This window comes from Poromitra crassiceps (assembly GCF_964638095.1).
Source record: "Poromitra crassiceps genome assembly, chromosome: 1".
NCBI classification, from domain to species: Eukaryota; Metazoa; Chordata; class Actinopteri; order Beryciformes; family Melamphaidae; genus Poromitra; species Poromitra crassiceps.
In genome coordinates, this window is record NC_139623.1 from 33,937,332 (window position 1) to 33,950,688 (window position 13,357).

Genomic DNA, 13,357 nt, shown 5'->3' on the forward strand with positions numbered 1-13,357 from the left:
CTGTTTTATTGAAGGAAATTATTTTTGAGGTGTGACTACATTAGAAAAGATTAGCTTCAGAGTCAGTGATGTGCTTGAAATGATTAATTTCACAAAAGGCCAATTATCTCAGCTTCTAGAAAAAAATTGCTGTTTTTGGATGAATCAAGCTATCTTCTCCGGCTCATAACTAAAGAACGGAAAATGGGATCAATAAACTTTTTTTTGCAGATGATAGAATAGAGTCTCATCGTTCTTTGTGCGTGTTCAGTGTTTACATAGTAATATCACACAATATTCTGTGGGCCTCGAGAAATCACTGAAAACGCTCTGAAACTCTGGCACTGGGAGCGTCCGTTCTCCAAAAGTGGCTGGCACTCAATGAGTTAAAAGCGACGGTAAACATAAAAGTCTTTAGTCTATTTTTAAAAGTAAGTAAGGTTGGGGCAGATCTGAGGTCTTCAGGCAATTTGTTCCAGCTAGCAGAAGCATAGTGGGTAAATGCAGCCTTCCCGTGATTTGATTTGATCCTAGGGACAGTTAATAAGCTGGACCCTGTTGACCTAAGAGTTCTAGACGGTTCGTAGCGTGGGAGCAATTCAGCTATGTATTTTGGGCCTAGGCCATTAAGTGATTTATAGACTAATAACAGTATTTTAAAATCTATTCTCTGACACACTGGCAACCAGTGTAAGGACTTAAGAACTGGAGTGATATGATCAGCTTTCTTAGTCTTCGTTAGAACTCTAGCAGCAGCATTCTGAATGAGTTGAAGTTGCCTAAGTTCTTTTTTGGAGAGACCAGAAAAAAGGCTATTGCAGTAGTCTAACCTACTATAAATGAAGGCGTGAATTAGTTTTTCTAGATCCTGTCTGGACATGTATCCCCTAATTCTTGCTATATTTTTAAGATGATAAAAAGCAGATTTTCTAATTGACTTAATGTGGGAGTTAAAGTTGAGATCGGAATCAATAATAACTCCAAGATTTTTGACTTGATCCTTAGGCTTCAGGGATAGAGACTCAAGGCGTACAGTGATTTTAAGCCTTTGTTCTTTGGGGCCAAAGACGATCACCTCAGTTTTGTCTTTGTTTAGCTGTAGGAAATTCTGGCACATCCAGTTATTTATTTGATCAAACCACTGGCACAATGATTCTATAGGGGCATAGTCAGGATGTCACCGATAGTGCTATCAGGAATGTCACCGATAGTTAACGTTCTATATTGTAGGCTACAGGGAGGGACCGCATCAGCCCTGCTGAACAGATCTGTATTTGCCTGGGTGTAGGTTGAATTGTTTTATTCAGGCTATGATCTGTGATGTGCTGAGGTATCCAAATTGGCATGAAGAGATGACAGCATGCAGCCAAAACCCGGACATGGATCGAGTGGATCGGAGCTTCGAAAGGAAGAATGTCATTGCGTAATTGCAGTTCATCAATGACCAGAGTTGTGCATAATTATACGCTTAAAAGGCGTGGTTAAGTGGTTAACGCCGGGTGTAGCGACGAGGGGAAAATAGGGGCTGCGTTGACCACGCCCACTAAATAGTGCTTGGCCTGGCGTTAAACGCTATTTTAAGGCCAGGGGGAAGATGGGGCCCATCGTGTACCTGGGATCCCGCCTAAGGGGTCCATGGGATACCAACCGGGCGAGCCATCCATCATCCCCAACCCCAGTCACTTATCATTCTTAACCTCGTCAAAGTAGGTCAAAAATGGGTCCGAGATATTTGAGAACCTTTTAAGCTTGTTGGTTCTCAGGGACCTGAGTCTCTCCATCTGTAGAACAGAGATCATATCCATCAGCCACACCCGAAAAGAAGGCAAAGAGGAGGACTTCCACTCCTTCAGAATAAGTATTTTGGCGACAGTTGTCCCCAGTGTCAGAGATTGTTGCACAGACGTAGGGAAGTTCAGAGAGGACTCAGAGCAGCCGAAGATGGCGAGTTCTGCCTCCGGCTGTAGGGTTATTTTGTAAGCCTTGGAGTACCAGTCAAATATTTTGGCCCAGAATCCCATTAATGAAGGGCAGAACCAAAAGGCATGAGATAGTGTAATATTTGTTTGAATTAACTACACATTTAACTACACATTTATTTTGCCATAGTAGTGCAAAATGTAAAAAGAAAAGAAAGGAAGCTAATTTTACCCCATTTCATTCTTCCGTGACCCCCCACACCCCAAAGTTTGAGTTGCTGTAGGTGGCGCTCTTTTCTTTGTCGGTTCAGCCATGGTGGTGGCTGTCACTGCTCCTGCTAATGACCCAGTTCTTCTTGTATTTATTACAAACAACCCACTGTTGCTGTTGCCTCAGGATCATGACCTGGATATAGGTTGATTCACTTTAAATCAGTCGGCAATAGAGAGTAGCAAAACCAATATTTATCTGTATAATTACGTCACAGATTATTACCGCTTTTCTATTTTCAGATATTTTGGCATTGTTTATCAGTAGGCTCTATTTTGAGTTAACTTGTTGCTATGATAATAACTATAGAAATACAATTTGAATTGGAAAACACAAGCCTCTGTTCTTTATTCCAGGCACGCTGACGGTGGAACAGATCTACCAAGACCGAGACAGGTTTGCCACCCTGGTGCGGGAGGTGGCATCGCCTGATGTCGGCCGCATGGGCATTGAGATCCTCAGCTTCACCATCAAGGTGGGAGATGCCAAGTTAACTTCGTAGCAACATTAGCGTAGTTTTCACTTGAATAATGACATTGCTAACCATACTGTTCCCCTTCCTGGTAGGACGTCTATGATAAAGTGGAGTACCTGAGCTCGCTGGGGAAAACTCAGACAGCTGCAGTACAGAGGGATGCAGACATTGGAGTGGCAGAGGCAGAGAGAGATGCAGGGATCAGGGTAAGAGGACATTGAAGAGGAAATAAGAACATCTAGGAAAACCAACCTTGCTGTTGTAGCTAATGTAGCTTATAAAAGCAAACTATTGAACTGTCCCTCACCATACTAGCCTCTCTGCTCACTGCCTTTTAACAGGAAGCAGAGTGTAAGAGAGAGATGATGGATGTCAAGTTCCAAGCCGACACAAAGATGGCCGACTCCAAACGAGAGCTAGAGATGCAGAAAGCTTCTTTCAACCAGGAAGTCAATACAAAGGTATCGGCATGAATACTGCTTTGGATTGAACATAACATCAGAAGTCAAACAGAGGCATGCAGTAAAATCATAGCACTATACAAAGACCTGCTGCCTCTCCCATCCCTTTCCAGAAAGCAGAGGCTCAGCTGGCGTACGAGCTGCAGGCGGCCAAGGAGCAACAGAAGATCCGTCTGGAGGAGATTGAGATTGAGGTGGTGCAGAGGAAGAAGCAGATCACCATCGAGGAGAAGGAAGTTTCCCGCATGGAGAAGGAGCTCATCGCCACCATCAAGAGGCCCGCCGAGGCAGAGGCCTACAAGATGCAGCAGCTGGCTGAGGGACATAAGTGAGTGGATCCCACATAGATCCCTTAACCATCTTAACAAGTCTTCTGAGTCTTAAAATCGCAATATTACAAGATATTTCCCATGGGGTCAGATCATTTCACTTGTTTCCTAAGCAAATTCACTCATCTGCATTGGAAGTAGGGTTAGGTATCATTGAAAGAATTATGATACCAGTACTCTTAAAGTGATATGATAACGATAGAGTACTTCATTCAGATTTTTTTTCTTCTACTTCATTCATTCATTCATTTTCTAATTCATTCATTCAACTCCGTCACATACACACACATACATAGACAATTGCACATCATGTCACATTAAATCCAATTAAATACAACTAAATACAATGCTTGAGAAAAACCATTCAATTTATTTTCTAGATCTGTGTACAAAAAGGATCAAATGCAGGTATCGTTTGACTGGTGAAGTTTCAATACTACTTACTGGGTTATTTCGGTCGATACCTTAGTTATTTTTAAGAACCGGTGCTGGCCAAATGATTTTCAAGATGCACATTTGTTTGCAGAACCGTACATGAATGATGACTGCGAATGTAAGTAAACAATGAATAGCAATCAGTCTTTCTAATGCTTCTCTAACGCTTGACCAGGATCAAGAAAGTGTTGATAGCACAGGCAGAGGCTGAGAAGATCCGCTGCATTGGTGAAGCAGAGGCCGGTTCCATCGAAGTTGTGGGGAAGGCAGAGGCTGAGAAGATGAGGGTGAAAGCTGAAGCCTACCAGCTGTATGGAGAGGCAGCCCAGACAGCCCTGGTCCTCGAGGCTCTGCCTAAGGTCTGCATCATATTCACACACAGCTGTATTCAAGGCTGACCAAGTTGGGGCGGACCAAACTTGGCCCGCCCCCCGTGACAAAAAAAAACGCGGCTAATTTTATTTTATAATGTTTTTCGGAGGCTGTAGCGGGCAAATTTTTAAGGCTAGTGTGATGCTTCTTATTAGCCTGGGTAAACCCATCCCCCACGTGACCTGCTCTCAGACCTGTTCTCAGTCACTATGGTCTGGTCCCCCCGCCTGTGCTAAACGATTTCATGCGGTTGTTGGCCCCCCCCCGATAGACCGCTCCATTACGCAACCGTCATCCAACCAGCTTTGTGCACAGAGCACATGCGCAGTGCAGCAGATGGCGTCATCGCTCTGCGACCTTTGTTGTTAGCAAGCGAGCTAACACTTTTCATTTCAGTACTGCTAGCACGCAAATGGTTACAACCAGCTACAAGAAGAGAGAACATCGCGTGACGGTGGTCAGGGAATGAAAGAGGAACAGGACAACTGTCTACACGCAGATGGCCGCAGATCTGGAGAGATATTTGTGGCTGTGAAGAACAGTCATCATCTATACAGCTGCTGCCAACCTGATGAGGAAACAGGCGTGCTTGTTATGCTGGACACTGAATGCCAGACTGCAGACTTCATCCTCCAGTGCTGTTCGCCTCAGGACTTGAAGGCCTAACGTTGTACCATGGACTGTATACATTCTGTGCTAATAATGCTAGCATGCTAACATCCTTTTCACACACACACACTGAATATACCGAAATGCTAGATTTGATCATGGACTTAACGCTAATGTTAATCAAAAACGGCCGCAGTCATAACGGTAAGGTGTGTTTGACCTAATTGAAATATTAACGTTAATGCCCTCACATTTCTGCGTGGTTACAGATAAACCTATTTAACGCTAGCTAGCTACAGTAGATTTTTGGAGGCGTTAATGTGAATGTCATGACGTAGTGAGCGTAGTATTATACTGTATATTATACATAATCCAGATGTAACCTAGCTATAGCTAGACGTTAAGAGGTTAGCGTGAATGCGACTGAGACCTGACATTACTGGCTTGATATCATATTCCAGATGCAACCTAGCTAGATAAGCTCCACACGGCTGTATGAGTAGCTACAATCAAATGTATCAAGCCTTGATATCATATTCCAGATCCAACCTAGCTAGCTAGATGTTAAGAGGTAGGAATATACCGAAATGCTAGACTTGATCGTGGACTTAATGTGAATCCAAAACGGCCACACTCATAACGTTAAGGTGTGTTTGACCTAGCTAGAAATATTAACGTTAATGCCCTCACATTTCAGCGTGGTTACAGATAAACCTATTTAACGCTAGCTAGCTACATTACTGGCTTGATATCATATTCCAGATGCAACCTAGCTAGATAAGCTCCACACGGCTGTATGAGTAGCTACAATCAAATGTATCAAGCCGATATCATATTCCAGATCCAACCTAGCTAGCTAGATGTTAAGAGGTAGGAATATACCGAAATGCTAGACTTGATCGTGGACTTAATGTTAATCCAAAACGGCCACACTCATAACGTTAAGGTGTGTTTGACCTAGCTAGAAATATTAACGTTAATGCCCTCACATTTCAGCGTGGTTACAGATAAACCTATTTAACGCTAGCTAGCTACATTACTGGCTTGATATCATATTCCAGATGCAACCTAGCTAGATAAGCTCCACACGGCTGTATGAGTAGCTACAATCAAATGTATCAAGCCGATATCATATTCCAGATCCAACCTAGCTAGCTAGATGTTAAGAGGTAGGAATATACCGAAATGCTAGACTTGATCGTGGACTTAATGTTAATCCAAAACGGCCACACTCATAACGTTAAGGTGTGTTTGACCTAGCTAGAAATATTAACGTTAATGCCCTCACATTTCAGCGTGGTTACAGATAAACCTATTTAACGCTAGCTAGCTACATTACTGGCTTGATATCATATTCCAGATGCAACCTAGCTAGATAAGCTCCACACGGCTGTATGAGTAGCTACAATCAAATGTATCAAGCCGATATCATATTCCAGATCCAACCTAGCTAGCTAGATGTTAAGAGGTAGGAATATACCGAAATGCTAGACTTGATCGTGGACTTAATGTTAATCCAAAACGGCCACACTCATAACGTTAAGGTGTGTTTGACCTAGCTAGAAGTTAAGAGGTTAGCGTGAATGCGACTGAGACCTGACATTACTGAAGTGAATACAAGTGACCTATATTTTTCAATCCTGTCTTTGAATAAAAGTTGTACATTGTGTTATGCTTGAAAACCATGTCTTTGCTCCCTTATGTGTTCACAATTACAACAAATCTGTATGGTTTATCTGTTGGCATTAAACCGTGGTATTTCCTTGGGTGATATTCCATATTTGTCATTAAACCTAGCTGTTCACATAAATTTGCAATGATGATCGACCACGTGAGATATCACAAGTAGCCTACTTTTATTAAAAAATAAAATGCAAAGAGAGGTTTCCTTCTCTAACTATTGGTGCGTTCACAAAATATTTACACGAGATTTTTTTTATAAATAATAATCAATAACGTGGATAATGATGACATCTGCAGCTGCTGGACGAGAGACAGAAGAAACTACGAACGAAGATTGGAGCAGAGGAGGACATGACTACAGAGAAACTTAACCGACCAGCACTCTGCTTCAATCAATGAATGCTTATAAAGCCTAATGTTACTGTAGCCTGGATGACGTCAGCTAATGCTACCCAGCCTTCCAGCGTTTATCTTCCATAATGCATTAAATCATAATCACAATGCGAAGACATTAGCTGATCACCACAGAGCTGCACAGACAAGTTTATCAGATAATTTCGCCGTAAAATGTGTCCAGGTGATCAGCTCTGAAGCCCCCCCGGCTTGTATGGTCCGCTAAAATCCGATTTCGATATAGGTGTTATTTTGATCAATATTGTATAGCTGGCTAGACAGAGGAGTTTATCTGGAATCAGTGTGACAAGATCCCTGCTGCTAGCTTGTCTGCCTTTCTGTGTCAGAGTATCTAGCTACATTATCTGCATTACATGCTACACCATGCAAATATATTTCGATATAATTCAAACAATTAGCCCACTGTACTACTGGACTGTGTATTGCTGTGAATAAGTTAGATTTGATTGTGTAAAGTGTATCAGCTTTAAATATCCAATATATACAGCATTAAACAAACGACCAGCAGCATTCAAATGTGCAAAAACGTTATATTTATTGAAATGTGGTGATCTCATGTCACATTACATAATGTTATGCCCAAATGGTCTACTGCCCAGAAGCGTCACTTTACATGTTTGGTAGGGAATTATTTTAATTATGTTAAACCAGCGTTTATCTTCCATAATGCATTAAATCATAATCACAATGCTATGAAGACATTAGCTGATCACCACAGAGCAGCACAGACAAGTTTATCAGATAATTTCGCCATAAAATGTGTCCAGGTGATCAGCTCTGAAGCCCTGGCTTGTATGGTCCGCTAAAATCCGATTTCGATAACGCTAGGTGTTATTTTGATCAACAGACCTCAACCTCAACAGCTGTTTTCACTTGAATTTCCTCATGTAGTTGCATAGCCATATAGCTAGCCAGCTAGTAGCTAGCTCGGGAGCTATGCTTTAGAGAGGCCAAATGCTAACGGCTAGGTAGTGCTAAGCCGCTGCAGCTGTTACACGTCATTGACAAAGACGCACTCTCTGATTGGCCGATCACGGCAGGACTGATGTTGGCAGTCACGCCGTCACTCATTGGCTGCGGGGTGGCTGCGGGTCTGCGCGGGTCTTTCAATCGCCCCAGAAATCGTTGTGAATGGCCCGGAGTCTAGACGCTAGTGACTGGGAACTGAGAGAGCAGGTCACGTGGTGGCTGGGTTTACCTAGGCTAGCTTCTTATACCATGTGAAACTAGAAGACGTAAGGACTCGATTGGTACCAACCATGTCAACCTAGCATGTCGGCAAGGGTGGTAAATAACACTCCAATTAAAGTTATTAGGCAAAATTTTGACAAGGGAAAAATTTTGCATGGCCATTTTCAAAGGGGTCCCTTGACCTCACCTCAAGCTATCTGAATGAGAATGGATTCTATGGGTAGGGCTAGGGTTAGGGTTACGCACCTTGAGTTGCATGCACTTTCTGTCAGAAAGGTCTCTTTCCCTTTGAAAATGTTTAAGCTTTTTTTTTTACAATCAACTCTAATTCTAACTCTAATAATAATAAATAAATAAAAACTTTGAATAATGTTTTGATTGTTTTGAAAATTTATTTTATATTTAGAATGTAAATTGTCTATCAAATATAATGCATTTTAATGTACGGTAATGTAATTTCACACGGCCCACGGCCTCGCATCCACATTCATTTTTGGCCCTTCATAGGAAATAATTGGAGCACCTCTGGACTACACTGACTTTTTGGAGTTTGGCCAACTTTTCGCCTTACTTGATATCTGACAAATAGGATTGGTACCAAAATCATCTCTGTGAGTCTGATATATAGTTTTGTCGGGTGCCTATGCTAACACTTTAGCATACAGTATGCTAACACTAAGGTATGCTAACACTTTAGCATACAGTATGCAGTATGTATGCTAAAGTGTAAATAACCGTCTGAAGTAACTGTCCACAGTTGGTAGTGGTTTGTATTCTATGACCTGTATATTTATAACTTTTGAAAACAAAATCTCAATCTTCATCATTAATGAAGTCCATTATGAATCAACAGCGAAAGCGTTTCAACCGTTTGCTAACTTCACTCGTAACAAAACAAGTTACACAAAAGTCTCACCGGAACTAAGATCTTCTGCCATTTAAAGTGCATTCTTTTTTGTCTCTTTTACCAATCCCCTAAGCAATGTACAGTACAATTTAAAATGTACTTAAAATTAGCCAACCATCCACCCATTGCCTATAGCCGCTACAAGTTCACATTTTTGGGATAATTCTACTGGCCTACAATTACTTCACGTTGTTTACTAAATTGTTAGCATGTGAGCTGCACAGAGGTATCTACCTACCAGTGACAGATTTGTTTTAGTGCCAATTGTCAAATATTAGGTAAGATGCCATATGGGCCAAATTCCCCAAAAGTCGGTGTAGTCCTTAGTAGTAGCATTGATGGGATATGTTTATCTTTGTGTTGATGTCAATATAATCCTGTCCATTCTTGAAGTTATAGACATTGTGAAGGTTGTGTTTTTCTCTCTCCCCCGTGAAATCAAGATCAAATGCTCACTGTCTTTGAACAGATCGCAGCCAAGGTGGCTGCACCTCTGGCCAGGACCAATGAGATTGTCATCCTGAGTGGAGACGGCAGCCGTGTGACTGGAGAACTGAACCGTCTGTTAGCGGAGCTCCCCGTGTCTGTCAACGCCCTGACTGGGGTGGATCTCACTAAGGTGAGAGTGGCATAGTGCTGAGTTCTCAAAATAAGTCCGGGATTTTCAAGGACTCTGACTTGAATCCGAGTCCTGGACTCGAGTACTACAACATTGGCTAATCGTCTCTCCTCTCCTCTGATTCTGCAGATTCCTCTGCTCCAGAAGATGGTCGGGGCCCAGTGCCAAGCGGCCATGTGAAGAATCAGACAGAGACTTGGCACTCTGCTCTCCTATCCTCTGATGTGTATCTGCCTCAAGCATGGAAATAGTTTCAGCCTCTAACCCCTTCTGCTTCTGTATTATGCACTCTTTATAACTGCCTTCCACCAGAAACACTTGACACCAATCCAGAGGTTTTTTTATATTTTTAAGAGGTTTATCAGTTTCTAAAAACCCTGGTGCCTTACCTCTAAAGGACCAGTCTGTGTGTAATGTTCCTTTGCTTTTTAGTTCTTGTTTTAATACACATCGCCCCTTTTCAGACAGCACCAGTTAGCCCAGGGCTAAATGCTGGAGTTCTATTGTCTGTGCTTACAGCATGGTTAGTGATCCTGAGATAAAAAGTCAGGATTGGCCCACTTTGAATGTGCCAATGTGAAACATTATTTATAGAAGAAAAACACGCTGCAGGCTTCAAAAACTGGTGCTGGACACAATCCCAAATCATCGCAGAGAAATAGAAACCCGCATGTTGTCTCCCAAGTTGTATAAATGTATTCACGCCTTCAAAGTGATGTTTTGAGCACACTGCTCTCCGGGCCCAGTGTGCTTTCCTTACAGGTGTTAATACATTTATTGGCCTTGGGAGCAGAGCGCAGTGTGCTAGCTCTTCGTCCGTCATTAGTTGGTCGAGTGCGAAGAGCCCAGCTAGCATCTTTTCTTTTCTCTTGGGTTTTACATAGAGCATTATTATACGGTGGCTGGACTTATCTTTAGCTTTAACCCTAGGGAGGTTGAGGGGGAAACCTTAGCCTGAACCACTAGTTAGATCTTCACTCACTGTCCGTGTGATAGTAAGATTTACAGTCATGTTACAATATTAGTGATATTTGAATCACTCCTTGTATGATTATTATTACCTTGAGATATAGCATTGCCTCTCTTCTCGTTCTGATGTGCAATGCCTGTTCACTCAAGTGCCCAAACCTTAGGCCAGTGGTTTGGTTTTTCTTTTGATTTCTATCAAGAGTGAATCACTTTCGTAGAGATTGATGTTTAAATGTTGCCCCCCTGTCCTCCTCATAACGCCTGCTACTGTTAGCTACTACTAACACCGGTGTTTCCCCTTCACTTCTGTCTGAGTGTGGACACATGGGCAGATATGTACGCTTTAGCAAATGCATAACACAAAGCCATACACTGTAAAGATTAGCCTTAATAGAGACCCAGGACTCCTGCCAGGTTTACTGAACATTTCTGGATTACCTCAATGAATAGATCACAGACACACTACACGATCTGAGCTTTAATTCATTTTTGTTTCCTTCTACTAAGATGAGTTACACCCCATTTACACCTGGTTTTTAAATGCAACCTGTATCCTCCAGATAAGATAGATGATAGATGATAGATAGATAGATAGATAGATAGATAGATAGATAGATAGATAGATAGATAGACAGACAGATAGATAGACAGATAGATAAGATAGATAAGATAGATAGATAGATAGATAGATATAGATAGATAGATAGATAGATAGATAGATAGATAGATAGATAGATAGAGTACTTTATTAATCCCCTGGGGGAAATTCCTGTGTTATCTGGATACAGGTCCCATTTAAAAAAAACAGGTGTACTGTAAATGGGGTGTTATTGTGCTTTCAGTCTTCTAGTCAGATGTGGTGTTAGGCTTTTCAGACATAGCGTTGAGCTCCATCAACCAGTTCACCTCTGCAGTTGGTGTACATACGCTATTTCAAATCTCTAAAGTGGATTAGCTTTTTGCTGCCATCTCCTCCATAAATAAGATTTTAGCTGCATAAATCTAAATTTCATGGTTATCATACAGTCGGCTCTGGGGTTTTTTGGCCACACTGTCCAACCTACTTACTGTGGCTGTCATTTTTTCCTTTTGTGTTTTGCTTCTGGTAAAGGAGTTTGTGGAGTGTACCTTAATGGGATGAATGATCTGTAACCGCTTTTCAGAGTCTGTTACCTTAAATGTTGTTTTTTGCCAATGATGTTGAATGATCTTAGTTATACTGTTGGCAAACTTTATTTTCTTTGACATAAACGTGAAGCTAGTGACATGTCTAGTCAGATGGAAAATTGCCCATCTTGTCTATTTTTGACAGGAGTACTACAGTTCCTTTGTTGTGCTCGTCTGGCTTGCTGCAGCAGCAGTGATATTAATACAACATTGCCATTTTTTTAAATGAAGTATTGAAAGTGGCCTAGATTTTATTAGAAGTATCTAAGATTCAATTAAATTAGATTGTAATTAGTCATTCAGACCTGAGAAAGATCACCTGTTACACTGTTTGAGTTTCCTTTCTCTTGCAGAATAATTAATAGCTACCGTTTCCAAACTGTGATATCTCACTAAGTATAAAAAACAATTGTTACAAGTTACTATTAGATTTTGTAATGCTCCTATATTTTATTTGATGAAGTAGATATTGTTTTAGTAACTGTGCCTTTGTTGTGGTTAGATAATAGAATAGGACATTCTTACTCCCATCTGTTTAACGTAGCCTGTTGTTGACTATCAATTATTCATTTGGAAGTATTTTATGACATATTCTGTCATGTATTCGGGACAAAGACACTGCTCATTTCAACCTGTAGAATATGTGAACTTAGTACATCACTTTTGTGTGTTTTTCCCTTTTTCTACCTTTTGTTTTAAATTTTTGGTATTCCAACGGTGTCTTGCTGTACTGTAAATGTACACGGGAACACAGAATTCGGTATTTAGATGTTATAAATGTGATAGCAGCATTTAAAAGAAGAACTTCTGAGTATTTCATTCATTATGTTGGCCACTATATGTTGTGCCAAAAGAAATCTGATTTAATGATTCGATTGTCCTGTCAGTAGAGGCAGCTTTCTGTTCCAAGTGGCATTTGAGATTAGACCAAACATTGTATCCCTACGCCTTAATTCATATCTACATCCAAAACATGTACATCTATCCTCCAACATCAATCTATAATCTGAGTCAATATGATATTGTGAATTAGTCTCTGGGCTTCTCATGTTGCGCTGGTCACTGGAAACCCGATACAGCAGCATGGCATTTTCGGCATGTGTTCATGTGACATTCAAATAATCCTGTGTTGTGTGCTGCCCTATAATAAATGTTGTACCACCTCATGTAGGCCTCGCTGTATTCCATTGCACAATATTCAATTATGAAGCCTTGACTTGGCAGCTTGAAAGGATGCTACACTGCACCCGCATTTTGAGAAGTCTACGGCCCCTATCGTTGCATCAGCCTATAAACTGCGCCCAGCGCAGATCAGTGGGCGTGGACCAGCCCACTCGATATCTTGGTGTCGGCGCTACACGCAGCCTTAAGCATTACAACCACGCCTTTTAAGCGTACAATTATGCACAGTCTGCTCATTGGGGAAGTGCAGTAAACGAATCACAAGCTTGCCTTTTAAGCTCCAATTCCACGGAGCGATCCAGTAAAGCCAGACAAGCCAGGCGCTCTGCTCCCTCCTCCCTTTCATCCCCGTCTATCTGTCTCCATATATAGGCA

The 13,357-nt window shown here is 41.5% G+C and overlaps 1 protein-coding gene across 1 annotated transcript in view; it reads left to right on the forward strand.

Annotated features, from left to right (window-relative positions):
* LOC310783937 (flotillin-2a) overlaps window positions 1-12,960 on the forward strand; it is a 42,710-nt gene extending 29,750 nt beyond the window's left edge. Inside the window, exons 5-11 of the mRNA XM_083644871.1 lie at window positions 2,526-2,644; window positions 2,737-2,850; window positions 2,986-3,105; window positions 3,219-3,433; window positions 4,045-4,228; window positions 9,515-9,664; window positions 9,794-12,960. Coding sequence (XP_083500997.1) covers window positions 2,526-2,644; window positions 2,737-2,850; window positions 2,986-3,105; window positions 3,219-3,433; window positions 4,045-4,228; window positions 9,515-9,664; window positions 9,794-9,844 — 953 coding nt within the window. The 3' untranslated portion in view covers window positions 9,845-12,960. The remainder of the gene's footprint in view (window positions 1-2,525; window positions 2,645-2,736; window positions 2,851-2,985; window positions 3,106-3,218; window positions 3,434-4,044; window positions 4,229-9,514; window positions 9,665-9,793) is intronic.
* Window positions 12,961-13,357: the final 397 nt, after the last annotated feature.